This window comes from Microtus oregoni, unplaced genomic scaffold (genome assembly GCF_018167655.1).
Source record: "Microtus oregoni isolate MIOR12 unplaced genomic scaffold, Mior012 000104F_ref0000108, whole genome shotgun sequence".
Lineage (NCBI taxonomy): Eukaryota > Metazoa > Chordata > Mammalia > Rodentia > Cricetidae > Microtus > Microtus oregoni.
The window spans coordinates 3,577,158-3,599,029 of NW_024544718.1; the positions used below are offsets into that span (position 1 = coordinate 3,577,158).

The 21,872-nt window shown below is 42.1% G+C and overlaps 1 protein-coding gene across 1 annotated transcript; it reads left to right on the top strand.

Moving 5' to 3' along the window:
- Nucleotides 1-576: 576 nt before the first annotated feature.
- On the top strand, nt 577-21,508 carry LOC121443293 (non-POU domain-containing octamer-binding protein-like). Its single transcript, XM_041644998.1, is given in 13 exon segments — nt 577-652; nt 1,361-1,416; nt 11,466-11,634; nt 13,331-13,524; nt 14,613-14,914; nt 15,993-16,088; nt 16,360-16,556; nt 17,315-17,399; nt 17,896-17,915; nt 17,918-17,997; nt 18,468-18,507; nt 19,183-19,292; nt 20,450-21,508. Coding segments are annotated over 11 exon segments (1,419 nt in total). The 5' UTR covers nt 577-652; nt 1,361-1,416; nt 11,466-11,474; the 3' UTR covers nt 20,585-21,508.
- Nucleotides 21,509-21,872: the final 364 nt, after the last annotated feature.

Consider the following 21,872-nt stretch of genomic DNA (forward strand, 5'->3'; position numbering starts at 1 on the left):
AACTAAAATGGGAGAGTGTTAGGGTGCAAGCTTTGAGGAAGTGTGAAAATAGAAATATGGCGGGGCGCTGTTTTTTTCCCAGTAGCAAACGGCTAGCTCTGCCACACCGAATACAATGACATTGTTACTCTTGATTTTTGCACAGGCGCAGTGCATAAACTCTCAGCGCACGCCTACACGCGCATTTTCTCCCTTTTCTCTCCACTTTTCCTCTCTCACTAGTTCTCTCCTTTCCTCCTCCCACCACTAGGTCTTTCAGTCCTTTCGTGGGCCGGTTAGTCTTTCCTTCCGACCTCCTACTGTCCAAGGCTACCTCCCATCCCCCTTCCTTTTCCGTCTCTCACGCTGTGCCTTTAGTGCATGCGCAGAAGGTACAAAGCCTAGCTCTTTGTCCCCCATCTGTCGTTCACACGAACCCAAGGCTTTGACAGTTGGTAGCCAATAGAATCTAAGAAATGGCGGATAAATGAGTCTTCCTCTGGAGATAAACTTTGATTGGCAGTTCACATAGCCAATCGAGAACCCAATATTGACCCCCTTGGGAGGCACCGAGCTCCTTCGGCTCGTTTTCGGCGGTCGCGCGCTCTTTTCTCGGGACGGTGGAGGCTGTGCAGCGTCGCCGTTACTCTGAGCAAAGAACTGTGGGCAGAGGGTGAGTTTAGGGACGGCTCGGTGCTTGTTTGGGAGGGCAGTGGCATTTCCTGCAACGATCCGCAAAGGAAGGGGCTAGGGCGAGGCTGAGTTTGGACAGAGGATGTGGGTTCGAAGACCCCGTGAGGCCTTTCCCCCTCCGCGTACGGCCTTCGCAGCCCACCCGTGGGGTCCAGCACACTCGCCGCTCCACGCGCGGGTGCTTCAGCCCATGCTTTTCTTGCTTTCCTGCCCGGCTCTTTTGTACTACTCATTCCCAAGTCTTAGCGACTGGCTTCTGAGCCGCCCTGGGCCGGAGGGTGTGGGGTCTATTATGCGAAAGCCCTGAAGTCGTGGTTGGAGATGGTGGCGCTTTGCTTTGTCGGACTCTCCTCCTCCTCCTCAGCCCCGCGAGGCCATTAATTCTGAGAGGGCCAGTGGGGCCCCTGGAGCTATGTTTCTTTGTGAAAACAACTTTTAAGTTTGAAGTTTGCTAGTTCAGACCCCCTTGGCATTTTGGAGCTAAGTTCATGAAACACCTCCACCCCACCCTCGCGCTCTAGAGCTCGCGCGCCTTTTTTCCCAAACCTCTTGCTGCTTAAGCTTTTCCTAGCCATTTGTAGGTATCGCTTTTCTAAGTTAAACTTACATTTATGGCTTTACTATCGAGTCTTTTTCACTTTGTGGAAGTCTTACTGTAAGCTGACACCTTTCTTTGTGTTTTTAACAGAAGTCGGGGTTAGGATTGGGAGACAGACACTTTGCTGTGCTCAAATCGAAGTCAAGGTAGGTGTAGGAGTTAGGGTTACCAGGTAAAGTGTAGGATGCTCAGTTGAATACGGACTTCAATTTGACAACAAATTAATTTCGGTGGACTTCTCATGTTATTAAAGCGAAATATTTTTTAAATCTTAAATTAAAATGAAACTGAGCTGTGTGGGTTTTTTTCCCCCCAAAATCTGGCTGCTCTAGTTGGGGATAGTGCTTAAATTTATGTTTGTACAACTTCGTTGTTATTAAATGAAAAGTCCTAAAAAAAAAAAACTCAGTAGCAGCCTTTGCCATGTTTGTAATTTACAGCTTTCACGGTGGCCATTTCAGCCTGGTGAATTCACATTGTATTTCTCCAGCGTTTTCCACTTAGTGATTTGACTCTTCTAAATACTAAGGGATCCTTGATCTTTGACGTAGCTCTCAGATGCCTGTACTAACGTGGTCCTGTACCTAAACACGTGTGAAGTTGTATAGCACACAGTCTTTCTAATCAACAACACATACACTCTGAACAGTCCTTTTCATCATGGGTAATCTTAGGACACATAAGTGGACAGAAATCCTTGCTGCTGATCTCTTTCTGAAGGCCAATAGTTAGGAGTTCGTAAGTTTGTTTCTGTGTATCTAGTGAAATTACATTGTTGCAGTTGGTGTTAGGAAGTATGTCTTGAGCTCCTGGTACTCAACTGTGTATACCGTGGTAGCTCAGGTGCTTTAGACAGTACTGCCTTACCTTCATTGGCAAATGCAAACTTTGGGAAAAGATTACAAGAAAGGGACAGATTGTGGGGATCTTTATTCAAAACATAAAGGTGGGCAGTTTGGTTATTAGAAGTCATTCATGGCCAGGTGTGATGGCAGAAGCAGGCCAATCTCTGGTCTACAGTGCCTCTGCCTCCTGAGATGACATTTGTTTAACATTCCTGTTCCGTAAGTGGAACTAGAAATGGTAGTTTCCTGCAGGAACAAGTGCTTTGTCTTCCAGAATGACAGCTAAATGCTGTGTAGTGGTATTTCACTTAGGCCTTAAAGTTAACCACTCCTTTAAGGTCACTAACTGCTGTTCACCCCCATTATCGCCATCCTAACAGGTTGCACAAGTTAGGTGATGTAGCCAGTGAGTTTGTTGGAGTTTAAATTGAAGTTAAGGCTTTGCTGTGTTTTGAGTTTTTAGAGGTCAACAGATCTGGGTTTCATTCCTTACACTGGTGTGGCCTTGTGTGAGTAAAGTATTTTTTAGGTTCTGTTTTCATTTAAAATAATAACAGCTGGGGCACTAATAAAATAATGTACGTGTAGAACATTGCCTGGATTTTTTTTTTTTTGAAACAGGGTCTCAATTTCTAAATGGCCTAGCCTAGAACTCACCATGTAGACAAGGTTGACCTCTCTCACAGAGATCCATCTACTTCTGTCTCCTCAGTGCTAGGACTAAAGGAGTGGCCTAGAATGCCCAGTTTTTGGTTTGTTTTTGGAGACAGGGCCTCACTAATATAGCCCAGGTTGTCCAGGAACTGTGTAGCCCATGCGGGCAGGAAAGCTGGGAATCATCCTATCTCGGCCTTTAGAGTGTCACTCTAATTAAAGGCTGGAGGAAAAAATGTTTCCTGGATTCCGAGCTGAGAAAAGGTAAGATTTAGTGGGACAAATGGCTGTGAAGTTGATTAAAAAAATCTGCCACTGACTGCTTTGGAAGTAGAGGAAGGGGAACATTTAATACCTGCACTTAAAATAGAAAAAAGATTGGATTCTAATACCTTTCTTTCCCCATCTTCAACTGTTTCTGGGGTGGGATTTCATTTCTTTGTCTTTTTTTTAGAGGATGGGGAGATGTTGACACATAGCCAAGGCTTTTTTGAAACTATTTTATCTCAGCCTACACAAAGGTGGAATCACAGGCATGCACCATCACATCTTGCATCTTGTTTTTCTTTTTGAGACAGGTTTATGCCATAGCCCAGGCTGACCTCAAACAGCAAAGGCTAGGATTATAGAACAAAATCGCTTTACCCAGTACCCAGTTTATTTTTAAATCATTGCTTGGAGGTGCACGCCTTTAATACCAGCACTGGGAGAGGCAGAGACAGGTGGATGTCTGAGTTTGAGGTCAGATCAGTTGATCTACAGAGGAAGTTCCAGGACAGCATTTTTGAAAAAAATATGATGTTTTATTTGCCATTAAATCACTATACCTGTTGATAAAATTTAAAATTATAGCTTTTCAGGAAAACTACATTAGCAAGAGTCACAAAGCTAAGATTGTTTCCTAATAAGTAAACAAAACTAAAAAAGCACTACAGTGCTGTAATAGAAAAAAAACTGAAAGCACCTAAATTACGGAAGTTTAATAAATTGTGTATCCAGGATTCATTAAAATTAGTTGACATTACTGAAATGAGGGAAAGCTAAACATCAAATGGTACATTGGTGTTTAAACTAAAACAGTAATGTCTCAGGAAAAGTAAATAAAAGGAGATGAAAAGGAAGAGGTGAAAGAAATATTTAAATGCACATGTGCATAGAGACATCTGTGCATTGATTCTAATCGTAAATAGTAGAAACAACCTTGACAGGTGGATGTTGTCCATTCAGTTAGGCTTTATATTTGGAGAGGTGGCAGGGAGAAGACAGGATTTCTCTATGTAGCTCTGGCAACCCTGGAACTTATGTAGACCAGAGATCCGCCTCTGCCTACTTTTTTTTTTTTTTTTTTTTTGGTTTTTCGAGACAGGGTTTCTCTGTAGCTTTGGAGCCTGTCCTGGAACTAGCTCTTGTAGAGCAGGCTGGCCTCGAACTCACAGAGATCTGCCTGCCTCTGCCTCCCGAGTGCTGGGATTAAAGACACGCGCCACCACCGCCCGGCTTGCCTCTGCCTTCTTAATGATGGAATTAAAAGTGTGCCCCATCATGTCCAGCCATGTTAACGATTTAATTACATAATGGATTATTGTATATCGTAAGAAAGGTTACAAACTGTTTTTTTCTGGTGTTTTCTTTTTGTTTTGTTTGCTTTTGGAAATGGTTTGGTTGTGTAGCTGGATGTCCTGGAATTAGCTCTGTAGACCTCACAGAGATTCACTTGTCTCTGACTACCCAGTGCTGAAATTAAAGGTGAATTCTACCCCCTCTGACTGGCATATTTTAAATTAGATTTATTTATTTTTTATTTCATGTGGGTGTTTCATCAGTGTGTATGCCTACACCTTGTGTGTCCATGAAGGTCAGAAGAACTGAGTTACACTGTAGATGGTTGTGAAGTACTGTGGGTCCTCTTCAAGAACAACAAATACTTGGTTTTGGTTTATTTTTTGAGACAGGGTTTTTCTGTGTAGACCTGTGTTCTTAACCTCTAAACTATGTCTTTAGCCTCCTACAAACTGTTTGCCTTAATGTGCAACTTCAGATAGACACAGATGGGGCTGGAGAGATGGCTCAGCTGTTAAGAATATCCATTGCTCTTGCAGAGGACCTGAGTTTAGTTCCCAACAACTATGTCAGGAGGCTTCACAGCTCCCTGAAAAGTCCAGCTCCAGGGGCTGTCATGTCCTCATCAGACATTGTACTTGCATACACATAATGAAAATAAAATTATTTTTTTAAGAAATCTATGTTAATGACTAGAAGGGTGTGTTAGGATTCTCTAGAACTGATAGATCTATCTGTATCTGTTTATAGATAGATATAAAGGGGGTTCATTGGAGTGACTGGTTGGCTGTGGTCCAGCTAATCCAACAATGGCTGTTTACTAATGGAAAGTTCAAGAACTCAGTTCTGTCCATGAGGCTGGATGTCTCAGTTGGTCTAAAGTATGCACTGGAATCTTAAAGTGCCCGTGAAGGCATGGACTTGTCATTGAGATTGGGGGCAAGCAGGCAAAGAAAGCAAGCTTCTTTTTTCCATGTCCTTTATTTTTGCTGCCAACAGAAGGTGTGGCCCATAAGGTGGATCTTCACATTTCGGGTGACTTCATTTAGAAAAATCCCTCACAGGAGTACCTAGCCTCTTAGTTTTTAATTAATTCCATATATAGTCAAGTTGACAACCAAGAATAGCCATAACAAAGGGTGTACTATAATGATAATAATTTATTGTTTTTGATGTATATCTGTATGTGGGTATGTGCATATGGTGTTCAAGAGGGCCTTAGGTGTCTGATTTCCTAGTGCAGGAGTTACAGGCATTTGTGAATTGTTCAGTATGGGTGTTGGGACCAGGCTTGCTTGTTTCTTTTTTTTTTCCTTTTTCTCCTTCCCTCCTGGTCTGTATAGCCCTGGTTGCCCCCAAACTCATTTCCTGCCTCAGGCTCTCAGAGTGCTGAAATTATAGGAACACTGTAGCTGTTTTGGGTTTGTTGTTTGGTTGTTTTAGGTTTTATTTATTTTATTTACTTTTTTAAGTATTTATTTATTTGTTATGTATACAATATTCTGTCTGTGTGTATGTCTGCAGGCCAGAAGAGGGCACCAGATCTCATTACAGATGGTTGTGAGCCACCATGTGGTTGCTGGGAATTGAACTCAGGACCTTTGGAAGAGCAGGCATTGCTCTTAACCACTGAGCCATCTCTCCAGCCCTTTATTTACTTTTTTTGATTCACATACCAGGTGTGGGTTTTGTCCCATCGTAGCATAGAGGTACATGCCTTAATCTCAGCACTCTGGGAGGCAGGTGAGTCTTTGGGTTCAAGGCTAGCCTGGTCTGCACAGTAAGCTACAGTGTAGCCAGGAGTACATAGAGAAATTTTGTCTCAAGGACCATTTTTAAGTTCAGTGTGTGTGTGTAAGTGAGGTCAAAGGACTGTGGGAGTCAGTTCTCCTTTAGCTGTAGGGTCCTAGGGGTGCAGCACAGAGTGTTAGTGAGGGCCTTATTAACTGGGGCTTTGTAACATTGCAGCGAGGTATGGTGGCACACACCTTTAATCCCTGTGGGAGACAGAGCAAGTTCCAGGACAGCCAGTGCTATACAGAGAATCCTGTCTTGAAAACGAAAAAGACACAGACGGAGAAGAAATGTTGACAATTCATGTCTATTCCGAAATGTCAGCTTTTCAGTCAGGCAATTCAAAATCACATTGGCACCCAAATAGCCCATTTGTCTCATCTCTCCCAGTTTTTGTATTTAATTGGCACTAACCTCTTAAGTCCTGTGTAATTTATTATGTCTATTTTAGCTTTCACAGAAAAGTAGGCTCTGAAAGCCAAAATGTGATATGTCCATCTAGAATATCACCTAGCAAATAGTAGGCATCCAATATTTGTTAAATGAATTGGTGAAATGAAAGATTATCAGTAGTACAGATACGTGTTTTTTGGTCTGTATATTGTTCACTTATCTCTTGAACAAAGTTTTTTCTCTCCCTCTCACACACAGACAATATAACCCTCATAATTTTCAGTGCCATGTGATTCCCTTCAGAGTTGTTTCAAAAATTTAGCATGACCTATTCCTTTAATCTTTGGTAATTCAGTCATTTTTATTGTTCATCTCCATAAAGGCCATCATAGTGAATATTTTCATTTTTTTGGCTGTTTTGTACTTTAAAAAAATACTTAATTATTTTGTGCCTTTGTGTGTGTGTGTGGGGGGGTGTTTGCCTTCGTATCTTTTTTTTTTTTTTTTTGGATTTTTTGAGACAGGGTTTCTCCGTAGCTTTTTGGTTCCTGTCCTGGAACTAGCTCTTCTAGACCAGGCTGGCCTCGAACTCACAGAGATCCACTTGCCTCTGCCTCCTGAGTGCTGGGATTAAACGCGTGCACCACCACAGCCTGGCTGGATGAAATTTTCTATTTTAAAAAAGATACACAGGGCCGGGCGGTGGTGGCGCACGCCTTTAATACCAGCACTCGGGAGGCAGAGGCAGGCGGATCTTTGTGAGTTCGAGGCCAGCCTGGTCTATAAGAGCTAGTTCCAGGACAGGCTCCAAAACCACAAAGAAACCCTGTCTCGAAAAACCAAAAAAAAAGAAAGAAAATTTCATCCAGTACAGTTTGATCATACTTTCCCCTCTCCCAACTCCTAGATCTACCCACCCAGCTCCACACTGTTTCTCTCTTCAAATACACACACACACACACACACACACACACAGAGAGAGAGAGAGAGAGAGAGAGAGAGAGAGAGACCCAGTCGTGAAGTCACCTGACATTGATGTTAGGAACTGAACTCATGTCCTCTGCGAGAGAGCTCATAACTGCTGGCCTGTCTTTCCAGCTCTCCAGTCCCCTGCTGTTTGGTTTTTGAGTTAAGGTTTTATACCCTGTGTTGGCCTGAAACATCATCTTTCGCTTCCGCCTTCTGGTGTACTGCCTCAATTGGAGTTTTTGTTTGGGCTTTTAGTTTTCTGGCATTTAATTTTTTTTTTTAGGTTAAGTCTAGGAGTATGATTCTTATTCCTGAATTGAAAAGGTATGAACATCCTGATGGCTCTTGTTTTGTGTGCTGTTTTAAAATTAAAAAAAAAATATTAAGTATAGGTTTGCGTATACCATGATATGCATGTAGAGAATCATGGAACCACTTCATGGGGTTGGTTCCCCCTTCCATCATGTGGTTTCTGGGATCAAACTCAGGACTGGCTTTTTAACAAGTGCCTTTACCCACTGATCTGACTCTGACACACTTTCTGCCTTCTGAAATAGCCTTCAGATATAAAATAAAGAAGAGAAAAACTTTTGTATGTACTTAACTAAAATCAACAGTTGGTCAAAAATTTATCACAATTTGGGACATAATTTTTATTAAAGGTATCCTGTGTTAACAATATGTGGAAAAACCTTCTGCACTTTTATTGTTTTTTTTTTCTGGTTTTTTGAAACAGGGTTTCTCTTTAGCTTTTGGAGCAGAGTTTCTGTAGCTTTGGAGCCTGTCCTGGAACTCACTCTGTAGACCAGATTAGCCTTGAACTCAGACCTGCCTGCCTCTGCCTCCCAAGGAATTAAAGGCTTGCGCCACCACCACCTGGCCTTTCTGCTCCTTTTATTGACAACTTTGCTTCAACTGAATTCTGACTGGGGAATCTTCATTCACTGCATGAGTCATGAGTTTTTGGATGAGGATGATGATCCTCCGTTTTTTAAAGACTGTCAGCTTTTTAGCTAGACATGGTTGGACATGCTTATAAAACAGGCCATTGAGAACTGAAAGTAGGAGGATCAGAGTTCAAGACCAGCCTTGGCTACATACAGAGATTTAGTCTTTATTACATTTATTTGTGTGTATGTGTAATCAAAGAACAAATTGCAGGAATTCATAAGTTCGCGGTTCTCTCCTACTATGTGGAGCCCAGGGATTGAACTCGGATTATCAGGTTTAGAGACAAGAGCCCTTACTGTAAGGCTGACTCTTGTCTTTTCTTAGTTTTCAAATGACAGAAGGGAACATTTTTGTCTTTTTGTATTTGCTTTTCTTTTGCTTTGCTACAAATTGAGTTCACTCTTAGGCTCAGTCACAACCTGTTCTCAAACCTTTTATCTTCCTATCGTGATTAAGAATTACTATAGAGTCTGGAAAGATGGCTCAGCCATTAAGAGTACTTGTTGCTATTCTAGAGTACCTGGGCTTGATTTCCGGCATCCAGATAGCAGCTTATAACAGTAACTCCAGTACCAGAGCCATCTTCTAGCATCAGAGGACATAAGGCGCATAATACACTTGGTACATCGACATGCAGATAAAACACCCATGCACTTAAATGTCTTTTTAAATTTATTTTTTACGTGCCAATCCCAGTAACCCCCTTCTTCCTTTCCTCCCGTTCCCCCTCCCCCACCTTCCCCTTACCCTATCTGCTCCTCAGAGAGGGGTAAGGTTTTGTTTCTTGCAATACAATGTTTCTCTGTGTAACAGCCCCAGGTCTCCTGGAACTTGTTTTGTAGAAATCTGCCTGCCTCCGAATGCTGGCACTAAAGGTGCCTACCCCCACACTGGCCACGTAAATAAATCTTAAAAAAAAAAAAAAACTAGCCGGGAGGTGGTGGCTCACGCCTTTACGGGAGGCAGAGGCAGGCGGATCTCTGTGAGTTCAAGGCCAGCCTGGTCTACAAGAGCTAGTTTCAGGACAGGCTCCAAAGCTACAGAGAAACTGTCTCAAAAAACCAAAAGAAAAAGAAAAGAAAAGAATAGAAACCCAAGCCGGGCGATGGTGGCGCACGCCTTTAATCCCAGCACTCGGGAGGCAGAGGCAGGCCGATTTCTGTGAGTTCGAAACCAGCCTGGTCTACAAGAGCTAGTTCCAGGACAGACTCCAAAGCTACAGAGAAACTCTGTCTCGAAAAAAAAAAACCAAAAACAAAAAAAAAAACTAGTGAGTGCTTAGTATATGCCAGTAGCGAGTTATTTTCTAATCCTTATAGCCATATCAAGGAGCAGGTATTTTTGGATGCCTGTTTATAACAGCATTATAAGAAATGAGGCAGATTTCATTGTAGTGAGTGCATAGTATTAGGACTATAATTCAAACCTAAGTCTTTAACCCTGTAGTCCATACTTCCCTCACTTAATTTGGAAGTATCTACAGTGAACTTTGCTTTAGGTGATAGCAGTGATCAAGACTTCTGAACTTTTTATGGTAGTTTTGTTTACTTTGTATCTTTTGTGATTTTTTTTGAGACAGCCTCTTCATCTCAGGCTGTGGTTTGTTTTTTGGAGACCGCTGCTTACTTACTCTGTAACCCTGGTTGTCTCAGCCTCCCAGGTACTAGGATAAACGGCATGTGCCACTACAACAGGTGCACACTGAGTGGGTGCTTTTTTTTTAATTTAAAACTTGTAAAGAGCCGGGCGGTGGTGGCGCACTCCTTTAATCCCAGCACTCGGGAGGCAGAGGCAGGCGGATCTCTGTGAGTTCGAGACCAGCCTGGTCTACAAAAGCTAGTTCCAGAACAGGCTCCAAAACCACAGAGAAACCCTGTCTCGAAAAAACCAAAAAAAAAAAAAAAAACTTGTAAAGATTGTTTTGTTTGCGTATGTTTGAGTGCGGGCAGGTGCCCATGGAGGCCAGAAGATAGCATTTAATTATATGGAGCTGGAGTTAGATGCATCTTTTTATTTATTTATGTATTTTTGAGATAGGGTTTTTTGGTGTAACCCTGACTGTCCTTGTACTTACTCTGTAGACCAGGCTAGCCTCGAGCTCACAGAACTCCACCTTCTTCTGTCTCTCAAGTCTACAATTAAAGCCACCACCACCCACTACTAGATGTATTTTAAATAAATAGATTGGAAAAAATTTAGAAAGTGTTGGGAGTAATGGCATATACCAGTGCCACACCCCATGTCCGGCCCTCTGTGGTTTTTTGTTCTCCTTTGTTTTGAGGCATGATCTCATTGGGCAGCATTTGGCTAGCCTGAAACTTAACTGTGTAGACCAGGTTGACCTCACACTCAGAGATCTGCCTCTGTCTGCTTCCTGAGTGCTAGGATTAAAGGTGAGCTCCATCAGGCCTGACCCTTTGGTTTTGTTTTGTTGTTTTTAGTTTTTCAAGCTTTAGTTTCTCTGTGTAGACCTGGCTGTCCTGGAACTTGCACTGTAGACCAGTCTACACTTGAACTCAGCGATCTCTCTGCCTCTGCCTCACAGACCTTGGGAGGAATGTTCTTAAAATGTGCTTTCATACACAATAGGGCTGGTTTGGAGGAAAGGGTTTTTTTTGTTTGTTTGTTTGTTTTAGTTTAAAATATAGTCTTTTTTGTTTTTTTGAGACAGAGTTTCTCTGTAGCTTTGGAGCTTGTCCTGGAACTAGCTCTTGTAGCCTAGTCTGGCCTTGAACTCAGAGTTCTGTCCTGGAACTAGCTCTAGCTCTTGTAGCCTAGGCTGGTCTTGAACTCAGTTCTGCCTGTCTTTGCCTCCCAAGTGCTGGGATTAAAGGCATGCTCCACCACTGCCCAGCTAAAATACAGTCTTAAATATTTTAGGCTGTCTTAAATTGTGCCTTGTTATTCAGAGAAACCAGTTGTAAAACACAAATGATGGAATACCAAGATAAATTTTAATGAAATGTAAATTGTCAGTAACTGACTAAATCCTAAATGCTGGATATTTGACATTCCACTTTTTTCTGTAGGGTGCAAACATGCAGAGCAATAAAACCTTTAACTTGGAGAAGCAGAACCATACTCCAAGGAAGCACCATCAACATCACCACCAGCAGCACCATCAGCAGCAGCAGCAGCAGCAGCAGCAGCAACCACCCCCACCAATACCTGCAAATGGACAGCAGGCCAGCAGCCAGAGTAAGTAAATTGTGAGTGATGGAACATAAATAGGTTCCATCAAAAACAGTTTCATCATGGTTTTTAGGATATTAAGGTGAATAGGGCTTTAGTGGCATACTTTTTACTTTTTTCCCGATTTTATCAAGACATACTTTCTCTAACAGCTCTGGCAGTCCTGGAACTAACTCTGTAGACCAGGCTGGCCTCTGCCTTCCTGAGTCCCGGGATTAAGGCAGTCACCACCACTGCCTGGCTTTTTTTTCCCAGGTAGGGTCTCATCATGCAGCCCTTGACTGCTGGCTTAGAATTTGCCTCTGCATCCCTCCGGGATATGGGAATGTGTCCTGTTCTATTTTGTTCTGTGTATGTTTTTAAACAACATTTTAAAAATTATTTCTATTTTATGTGTATTGATGTTGTGTGAGGGTGTCCGATCCCCTGAAACTGGAGTTACAACAAGTTGTGAGCTGCCATATGGGTGCTGGGAATTGAAACTGGCTTCTCTTAAGCACTGAGCCATCTCTCCAGCTTCCTGTTTTTGTTTTTAAAATAAGATTGAATTTATGTGTATGAATGTTTTGTTATTTGTATCTAGTGCTCATGGAGGTCAAAAGAGAGCATTGGATCTTCCGAGTTTTTTTTTTAAGGTGGTTGTCAGCTGCCACTTTGCTGGGAATCAAACCTGTGTCCTCTGGAAGGCGGTGTTGGCGCATGCCTTTAATCCCAGCACTCGGGAGGCAGAGGCAGGTGGATCTCTGTGAGTTCAAGGCCAGCCTGGTCTATAAGAGCTAGTTTCAGGACAGGCTCCAAAGCTACAGAGAAACTGTCTGAAAAAAACCAAAAGAAAAGAAAAGAATAGAAACCCAAGCCGGGCAATGGTGGCACATGCCTTTAATCCCAGCACTCGGGAGGCAGAGGCAGGCGGATCTCTGTGAGTTCGATACCAGCCTGATCTACAGATCTAGTTCCAGGACAGGCTCCAAAGCCACAGAGAAACCCTGTCTCGAAAAACCAAGAGAGAGAGAGAGAGACCCAATAGTATGGGGGTGACTAGAGAAATGATTAATTTTGCTCTTTCAGAGGCCTTGAGTTAGGTTCCTGGCACCTGCATAAGGTATCTTAGTACCAACTGTAACTCCCAGGAAATCCAGCATCCTTTTCTGACTTCATGGGGGCCCATACACACATGGAACATAGTCACACACACATAAAGTAATTTTTTGAAAGGCAATAGAAGTAGAGGCTGAAGAGGTGGCTCAGTAGTTAATTAAGAGCTGAGCCTGTACTACTCTTAGAAAAGATCCAGGTTCCATTCTGGGTATTCATCAGGTGGGTCACAACCACCTGTAACTAACTTGAGTTCCAGGGATCTGCATATAAACTCATCCAGGCAGACATAAATACACTTCTGTTGTTTGTTTTGGTTTGGTTTTTTTTGAGACAGGATTTTTCTGTGTTAACAGCCCTTCCTGTCCTGGAATTCGCTCTGTAGACCAGGCTAGGCCTCAAACTCTCAGAAATCTGCCTCCCTCTGCCTCCTGAGTGCTGGGATCGAAGGCATGTATCACAACTGCTGCTGCTTTCACGTGCTAAAATGCCATTTACTGATGGATTGGATAGGATGCATTTGCAAGAGGTGTTTGTCTTCATCACAAAAGCAATGCTGACGATATGACTAATTCTTTTCCTAATCTTTTGATTGACTGTCTTCCAGATGAAGGTTTAACCATTGACCTGAAGAACTTTAGGAAACCAGGAGAGAAGACTTTCACCCAACGAAGCCGTCTCTTTGTGGGCAATCTTCCTCCTGACATCACTGAGGAGGAAATGAGGAAACTTTTTGAGAAATATGGGAAAGCAGGCGAGGTTTTCATTCATAAGGATAAAGGCTTTGGCTTTATTCGCTTGGTAAGATTATTTTCCCTTAGGCTTAAAGGCCAATGTAGGTTTATTTGCCTTGTACACAAAGACTAAAGTATGGGGGTTATTTTTGGTTGCAGATCTCATTATGTAACCCCAGGGTTTCCTTGAACTCACAGGGTTCCTATGTCTACTTCCCAAGTGCTGGATGACACACGTGCTTGCACCACCATGCTTGGGTTAAGTGAAAATGAAGTTTGTTTATATTATTCATAAAATCCTTGTAAGACATGTATTGTCTTACTCTTAAAAACCCTGAGGGGTTCAAAATCTTTTAATACTATTAGTCAAGTGAATATGCATTTTCTTTCTGAGGGAGACAGTTGAGAATCAAATGCAGACTCTGATATTGGATAAGTGTGCTACTGCTCAGTGGTGCTCTCAGTTCTGCCAATGTTTTATACAGATTTTATGTTTAAATCTGGTTTGAGTTAACCCGGGTAGTCAGTGGTGGTGCATGCCTTTAATTCCTGCACTCAGGGGGCAAAGGCAGGAGGATCTCTGAGTTCGAGGCCAATGTGATGTGCAGTGAGGTCCATGACAGCCTGGGCTACAGAGAAATGCTGTCTCAAAAAACAAAAATCTCATTTGATTTAGGAGTAGTATATAAGAAAGAAGCTTTTGTTTTGTTTTTTTCAAGACAAGGACTTGACTATGTATCTTCTGGCTGTTCTGGTACTAGGTCTTGCAGACATCCGCCTGCCTCTGCCTCCTGAGTGATAGGATTAAAAGTGTGTGCTACCACTACCTGACCTAAATAAGCTTCTTGGTCAGGCAATCTGATGCCCTCTAATGACCACCAAAGGCACCAAGTACACACATTGTGCATAAATCTATATACAGTTAAAACATTCATACGCATAAAGTAGTTATTAGAACAGAAGTAATTCTGGTATAATAGTGTAAATTAAAATATTCTGAATTGTTAAGTATGCATCTGTGACCCTCATCTAGAACTCAATATGTAGTCTAGACCAGCTGCCTACCTCTACCTCCTGAGGGCCAGAATTAAAGGCATGTGCCACCATACCCACCATTTCATCTCTGTTAAATTCTAATTTTCTTGTTTTTCCCAGGAAACACGAACCCTAGCGGAAATTGCCAAAGTGGAGTTGGATAATATGCCACTCCGTGGAAAGCAGCTACGTGTGCGCTTTGCCTGTCATAGTGCATCCCTTACAGTCCGCAACCTTCCTCAGTATGTGTCCAACGAACTGCTGGAAGAAGCCTTTTCTGTGTTTGGCCAGGTGGAGAGGGCTGTGGTCATTGTGGATGACCGAGGAAGGCCCTCAGGGAAAGGCATTGTTGAGTTCTCAGGGAAGCCAGCTGCTCGGAAAGCTCTGGACAGATGCAGTGAAGGCTCCTTCTTGCTAACCACGTAAGTGGAGTTTTCAGACAATGTTTTTTGGATTCCTTAATCTTTCTTTGGTATGGAGCATTAACGTCTTGTAATCCTGTTCCTATTTTTATTTATTTAAAGACTTAACATTAACTCAGCTTTTCTAATAACGATTTTCAGTGTAATCTTAAATAGTTACGTATATATGTGCATGTAAATGCCATAGTGCACACTTGGGAAGCCAGTTTTCATGGGCTTCAGGATCAAGCTCAGGTTGCCTAGTTTGCATGAACAAGTGCCTTTATCCATTGAACTGTCAAGATGGAGAGATGCCTCTGTGGTTAAGAGCATTGTCTGCTCTTGCAGAGGACCTGAGCTTGATTCCCAGCACCCACCTGTTGACTCAGAATCAACTGTAACACTGGGCAGGTGGCACATGTCTTTAATCCCAGCATTCCAGAGGCAGGTAGATTTCTTAAGTTTGAGGCCATCCTGGTCTACAAAGCGAGTTCCTGAGCTGTTAAACAGAACAAAAACAAACAGAAAAGCCATCTGTAACTTCAGGATCTGATGCCAACCTCAGCAGGAACCAGGTGTATGTGGTACATCAACATAAATACAGGAAAAAAACATACATGTGGAATAATCATAGCACATTTTCCCATTTTAGAATTCTGGAAATGTAATGTCTCATCATTTTCTCTCCTTCATTTTCTAGAGTTACCAAATATTAGATAAGTACTCTTTCAACATACTGACTTACTTTTTTGAGAGATCTGAAACCTGGGCTGTTAACTCCAAATTATCCTTAATGCCAGTAAGAAGGACTTGGTTATTTGGAGTATAAAAATCTTGTCAGAAATATGTTTAGATGTGGGAATTCACATCTATAATCTCAGCACTTGAGAGACTAAAAAAGAGGAGTTAACTCCATTAACTTGAGACCAACCCAGCTTACAGTTTGAATCGTTGCCAAATTCCCATTCCTGGCAAAAATGTTGTAGTTGTCCAGTTCTGAAGTTCTGATCCCCAATTAGTTCATCATGCCAGTGTCAAGCATAGGGAACATGCTTCTTGGGGTATGGCTTCATTTACACTAACTCCTTCCTTTACCCAGATTTCCTCGGCCTGTGACTGTGGAACCTATGGACCAGTTAGATGATGAGGAGGGACTTCCAGAGAAGCTGGTTATAAAAAACCAGCAATTTCACAAGTATGTGGTCCAGATGGTGGTGGTGGGGTGTGTGTTTATATGTGTGGTGTTGGCGGTTGAACACAGGACCATAACCTGTTTGACTACACTTCCATCCCCTAGTTATTTTCCCGTTCTTGAAATTTAAAGGGATGTTTAAGAGTCATGTCTGTGTGTACATTGTGCATATCTTTGTATTTATACATAGATGTGTGTGTTCGCTTGGCTCTTAGAAAAGAATGATTCTAAGAAGTTCTGGACTAAGTACATATATAATATTTATTGTCTATAGGGAGCGAGAACAGCCACCCAGATTTGCACAGCCAGGGTCCTTTGAATATGAGTATGCCATGCGCTGGAAGGCACTCATTGAGATGGAGAAGCAACAGCAGGATCAAGTGGACTGCAACATCAAGGAGGCTCGTGAGAAGCTGGAGATGGAGATGGAGGCAGCACGCCATGAGCACCAGGTTATGCTAATGAGGCAGGGTGAGTATAGGCCCATGGTTGTAAAAGTACAATAAATATCAAATGTCATTTTTTGTTCAATAATTTCTTTGTCCTTCGATAGAATAAAACAAATTTCTGCTTTTGTTCCCTGAAATAACTTAGTTGATTTTGATGGGGGTGGGTTAGGAATATTGAATATTAGATAGATTCTATGAAGAAGCAAATAGTAAGGTTTGAGTTCATTTGGATAGTGATTCTGGGATTATATACTGTCTTAGTTAAGGTTTCTAGTGCTGTGATGAAACACCGTGGTCAAAAGCAATTTGAGGAGGGAAAAGGTTTATTTTGTCTTAGAATTACAGATAACAGTCTATCATTGAGGGAAGCTAGGGCAGAGACTTGCAGAAAGGAACTGATGGAGAATTTTATTAGGTTGCTCCTCATGTTTTGGGGATTTTTGTTTGCTTGTTTGAGGAATGGTTTCTCTGAAGCCCTGGCTGTCCTGGAACTTGTTCTGTAGACTAGGATGGCCTTGAACTCAGAGACCCACCGCCTATGCCTCCTGTGTGTTGGCATGAAAGGCATGTACCACTATGCCTGGTTTACCCACCATGAGTTGGGCTATGCCACATCATTCAAGAAAATGCACCGTAGGCTTGTCCACCAACCAATCTCAATTGAGGTTCCCTCTTCCAAAATGACTATAGCTTGTGCCTAGTCAACATCTTTGCTTTCTAGATATTTGTGGGAAATTGTTGTATATGAAAAGAAAATCAAAAGTCTCAATCTGTTGCTAGATTTGATGAGGCGTCAAGAAGAGCTTCGGAGAATGGAGGAGCTGCATAACCAAGAGGTTCAGAAACGAAAGCAGCTAGAGCTCAGGTACTTTTGTTTGTTTGGGGCCTGGGCGCATGTTACGGTGTGTGGAGGCCATAGGACAACTTTCAGAAGCAATTCCCTCCTCCTATACCTGTGTAGTCCTAGGGATAAACTGGTCATCAGTAAGCACCTTTCTCCACTGAGCTGTCTCTCCAGCCTTGTAACTTCTTTTCTTTAACATTTTTTCTCCAAGAGTAATAATTTTTTTTCTTCTCCCCACCATTCTCTTTGATACATTGTAAATACTGGCAAATATTCCTGCTGCCTCTCAGGTTCTCCCTTTGGGTAGATATTTTAGCTGCATTTGGGTTCTATGGATTGCCTTAGGGCTTCAGTAAAGGGAAAGAGATGAGTGCTTGTCCCTGGATCTCTTTGGTTGTTGCCCTGGTACTTGGCAAGCTATGCAGGTTGTCTCTTTGCCTCAACCTTCTTCCTGTTCCAAGTGGTCTGCTCATGCTTTGGAATGCCTTTATATTAAAATAACTTGGTGGCTCTATAGGCAGGAGGAGGAACGCAGGCGCCGGAGGAAGAAATGCGGCGGCAACAGGAAGAAATGATGCGGCGACAGCAGGAAGGATTCAAGGGAACCTTCCCTGATGCGGTATATCTCCCATGTGCCCATGATATGCCAGGCCAGTGGTGATAAGACAAAACTACCATAAAATATCTGTTAGGATACCAGCTTATGACCAGTTTTTCAATGCTATAAAATTCCTTTTAGGAGAAAAAAGATGTTGATAGGGAGGTGAGGTAAGGTTTGAAAAAGAGCTCTTGCTTTATTGCAAATTTAGGATAAAAAGCCAGTACCACTGTTCATGCCCAGTGACAATAAGAGGTAAATCAAGCCCTGTAGCCGAATTTGACTAATTCACTGCTATCCATGTAGTTAGATGGTTTGCAGCCCCAAGAAGAAATTAGTACTTTCTTCTCCCGTTGCCTCTTTTTATTCCTAATAGAAAATTCTAATTTGTTACCTGAAGTCACTGCACAAATAGCAAGAGGGCATTAGTATGTCGTCACTGTTTACTTCCTTATTGTTGTCTTGGACTGTGAGTATGTATTGTTTTTCAGAGAGAACAAGAGATACGGATGGGCCAAATGGCTATGGGAGGTAAGTTAAATAGCTTTGGTGACTTTTAGGGTGAAAAGGATAGTTACAGAAAAGAACAGCAGGAAATAAAGCCAATAATGGGTCATTTGATGCCACTCCATTAGCCCATCAACCAGACTAGGTGCTGTGAAATGGGAAAATATAAACATGGTAACATCAGAAGAAAAGAAAGAAGGAAAAGAACAGCAGGTATCCAATAACCAAAGAACTGCCTACCTTTTTCCCCCTAAGTTGGCTGGCCAGTTACTATGATCTGCCTGTCTCTGCCTCACACAATCCTGCCTGGCTCTTTTTTTCTCTCTCTAGACAGGGTCTTAGTATGTACATCTGGCTGTTGGCTGTCCTAGAAGTCAATGTGTAGACCAGGCTGGTCTTGAACTCATGGAACCTGTCTTCTCCCTCCCAAGTGCTGGGATGCCATGCCTGGCTTTTTTTTTTCCCATTTAATTTAAACTCAGATCTGACGAGCCTAATTTCTTTTCTTTCTTTCTTTCTTTTTTTTTTTAAAGAAAACCTGATCTCTGAGTTATGGAGCTTCTACCTACCTAGTCCACATTTAACTTGACATTTCCAGAAACATTAGGGCTACAGATCTTGTCTACAGATCCTACTGAATTGTTTCTTGGTAGGGAAAGAAACTCTTTCTCCTATACTAATCATACTACTCTGCTTTAGGTGCTATGGGCATAAACAATAGAGGTGCCATGCCCCCTGCTCCTGTGCCAACTGGGACCCCAGCTCCTCCAGGACCTGCCACTATGATGCCAGATGGAACTTTGGGATTGGTAATAAACTACAGGGCTTCATAATAATTGTAAATAGTGATAGGAGGAGCTTCTCAACCTCTGGAGTCTAATTTTTATGAGTGTGTGTGTGTGTGTGTGTGTGCACATGTGTGTGTGCACATGTGTGTACATGTAAGTGTGAATTGTGTGTTGTTCCATGGGGTTCATCTGTGACTGAAACTTGCCATTAGGCTAGGTTGACTGGTCTTGAACATTGGATGCTGGGAAATTAAACTTGAACTCTCAAGCTTGCAGGACAGGTACTTTACCCAACTAAGCTATCTGCCCAGCATCTACTACCTGAGTTTACTTTGTTTTTTGTTACAGGTACTGATTTTTAGGATTATTGGTATACATAAAATGTAACCTTAAGATGTTTAGGGGATGGTAAGGATAATTAAACCTAGGATCTGATTGATAGATGTTAGGCAACAGTTGTCTCACTATTCCGTGTCCTTGGTATTTTATTTGAAATCTTGTGAAAATTCAATACCATATGCTATTTTAACATTGGAGTTTAAACAATGGCCTTTATCTGGCTGGCTGGCTGTAATCATTGTCCTCAGTAAACAAATTGCTTTTTGTTTTGTTGATTTTGGAGTTTTTGAGATCAGGTCTCTAGTTCTGGCTGCCCTGGAGCTTGCTAAGTAGACTAGGCTGGCATCAAACTCACAGAAATGCTCCTGCCTCTATCTTCCAAATGCATGCACCACATTGCCTGGCCGGTAGGTTGCTCTTAGGGGGCAAGTCAAGAAAGCTTAGATATAATGAATGACATATAATGAATGTTCATTCAAGGGCCTTGTGGTTCATAAAGTCAAAGTTGTTCAATTGTCAAAATGGCCAAAACTTGATAGAATTAAGGTTTCTAGAGAAATGATACCCTGTTCTTCCTGGTTTGGAAAAAGGACTTGGATAGAACCTATCCAAATAGAAATTTCAGTTGTATATAAAATATGGATAAAAAACTAAAGAAGTACAGCCTTCTGTTCCTTTCAGGTCCACGAGAACTCTAAGCAGACTTAGTTACCTTGCCCCTAGCAATCAGGAATCTTGACTAGTTAAGTAGAAATGGTTTACAATGCAAGACCATAAATGAGCGAGAAGCTGAGGACAGAGACTGTATTTAAAATTGTTTGTTCTCTTTCTCTTTTAAGACCCCACCAACAACTGAACGTTTTGGCCAAGCTGCTACAATGGAAGGAATTGGAGCAATTGGTGGAAATCCTCCTGCTTTCAACCGTCCAGCTCCTGGAGCTGAATTTGCTCCAAATAAACGCCGCCGATACTAAATAAAAGTTGCAGTGTCTAGTTTCCCGCAACCCTTAAAAGAAAGGTTCTTTTTGGACTAGCCAGAATTCTACCCTGGAAAAGTGTTAGGGGTTTTTCCCAATAGATAGGTCTTCCCTGCCTGTAATACTCTAGGGAGTATGCTTGGAGGCAGAGGGCAAGGGAGGAGTGTTATTTAACAAATCAAAGTCTGTGGTATATTGCTTTCTCAAGTCTGTCTGGTGCATTCCTGAAATGTGTTGATTATTGAGGGCCTTGAACCATAGCAAAGTGAACTCAGAGAGCTCCATTAATCTTGATCATTCCTGTTTCCTTCTTTCCTTCCTTGCTTTCTTCTTCCATCCCTCCCTCCTTCATTCATCATGTTTTAATTACTTTTTCATCTTTATTCCCCCAACCCCAGAGACACTGCCACATATATACCACAAAACCTAAACATTTTCCAATGACCTAGCCCAATTCCTCCATTCACTCCGAGGTGAGAATTCAGACAAGTGTCCGCAGAGGTTACAACATACATACGGTTCTGTTATATCTCATATATAACCCCTTCATGTCCTAAGGAAGACATTTTCTCTTAGAGGTTTTCATTTTAGTATATCTTTAAAAAAAGAAAAAGTCTTGTATTAACTTGCCTCCATGTTTTTCTTGGGTAAGGACTGCTCAAGAATGAATGCCCTTTTCTGTCTGATATTGCTGTTCACAGCTTTTCTTGATAGGCCTAGTACAATCTTGGGAACAGGGTTGCTGTGTGTTGAAGGTCTGACAGTAGCTCTTAGCCTTGCCTATCTTAGGTAGTTACGCTGTGCATTTTTTATTGGTGTACTATGTTTGATTTGTTCCTGATACCTTCAATTTGAAATTTTTCTGAGAAATGGAGCAGTAATGCAGCATCACCTTATTAAAATACATCTGAAGCCTTTTAATTTTCTGTGCTGTTTTTTGAAGGGGAAGGGAAGAAATTCTGTCTTGGGAGATGCATACAGTAGACTGCATAATGGTGATCTCTGTCACCTTTTGAAATACTAAACATTAGGCAAACATGGGCAGGGGAGGGTGAGATGCAAGATAGAGTGGCTAGGATCAATGCTGGGTAATGGTAGTGGCAGACAAGCTACTCCAAATGGCAGAAAATGGAGGGGTTGTATCCATACCACAGGGAGGGAGGATCTTAATTAGTATTTTGTTTCTTAGCAGCTGCTGGTATGTCAGAGGCTTGGAATTGGCAACATCTAAAACTGTTGTAGTTACTGACCTCACCCAAGTTCCAAGGGCTCTTCCTGAGCCTCA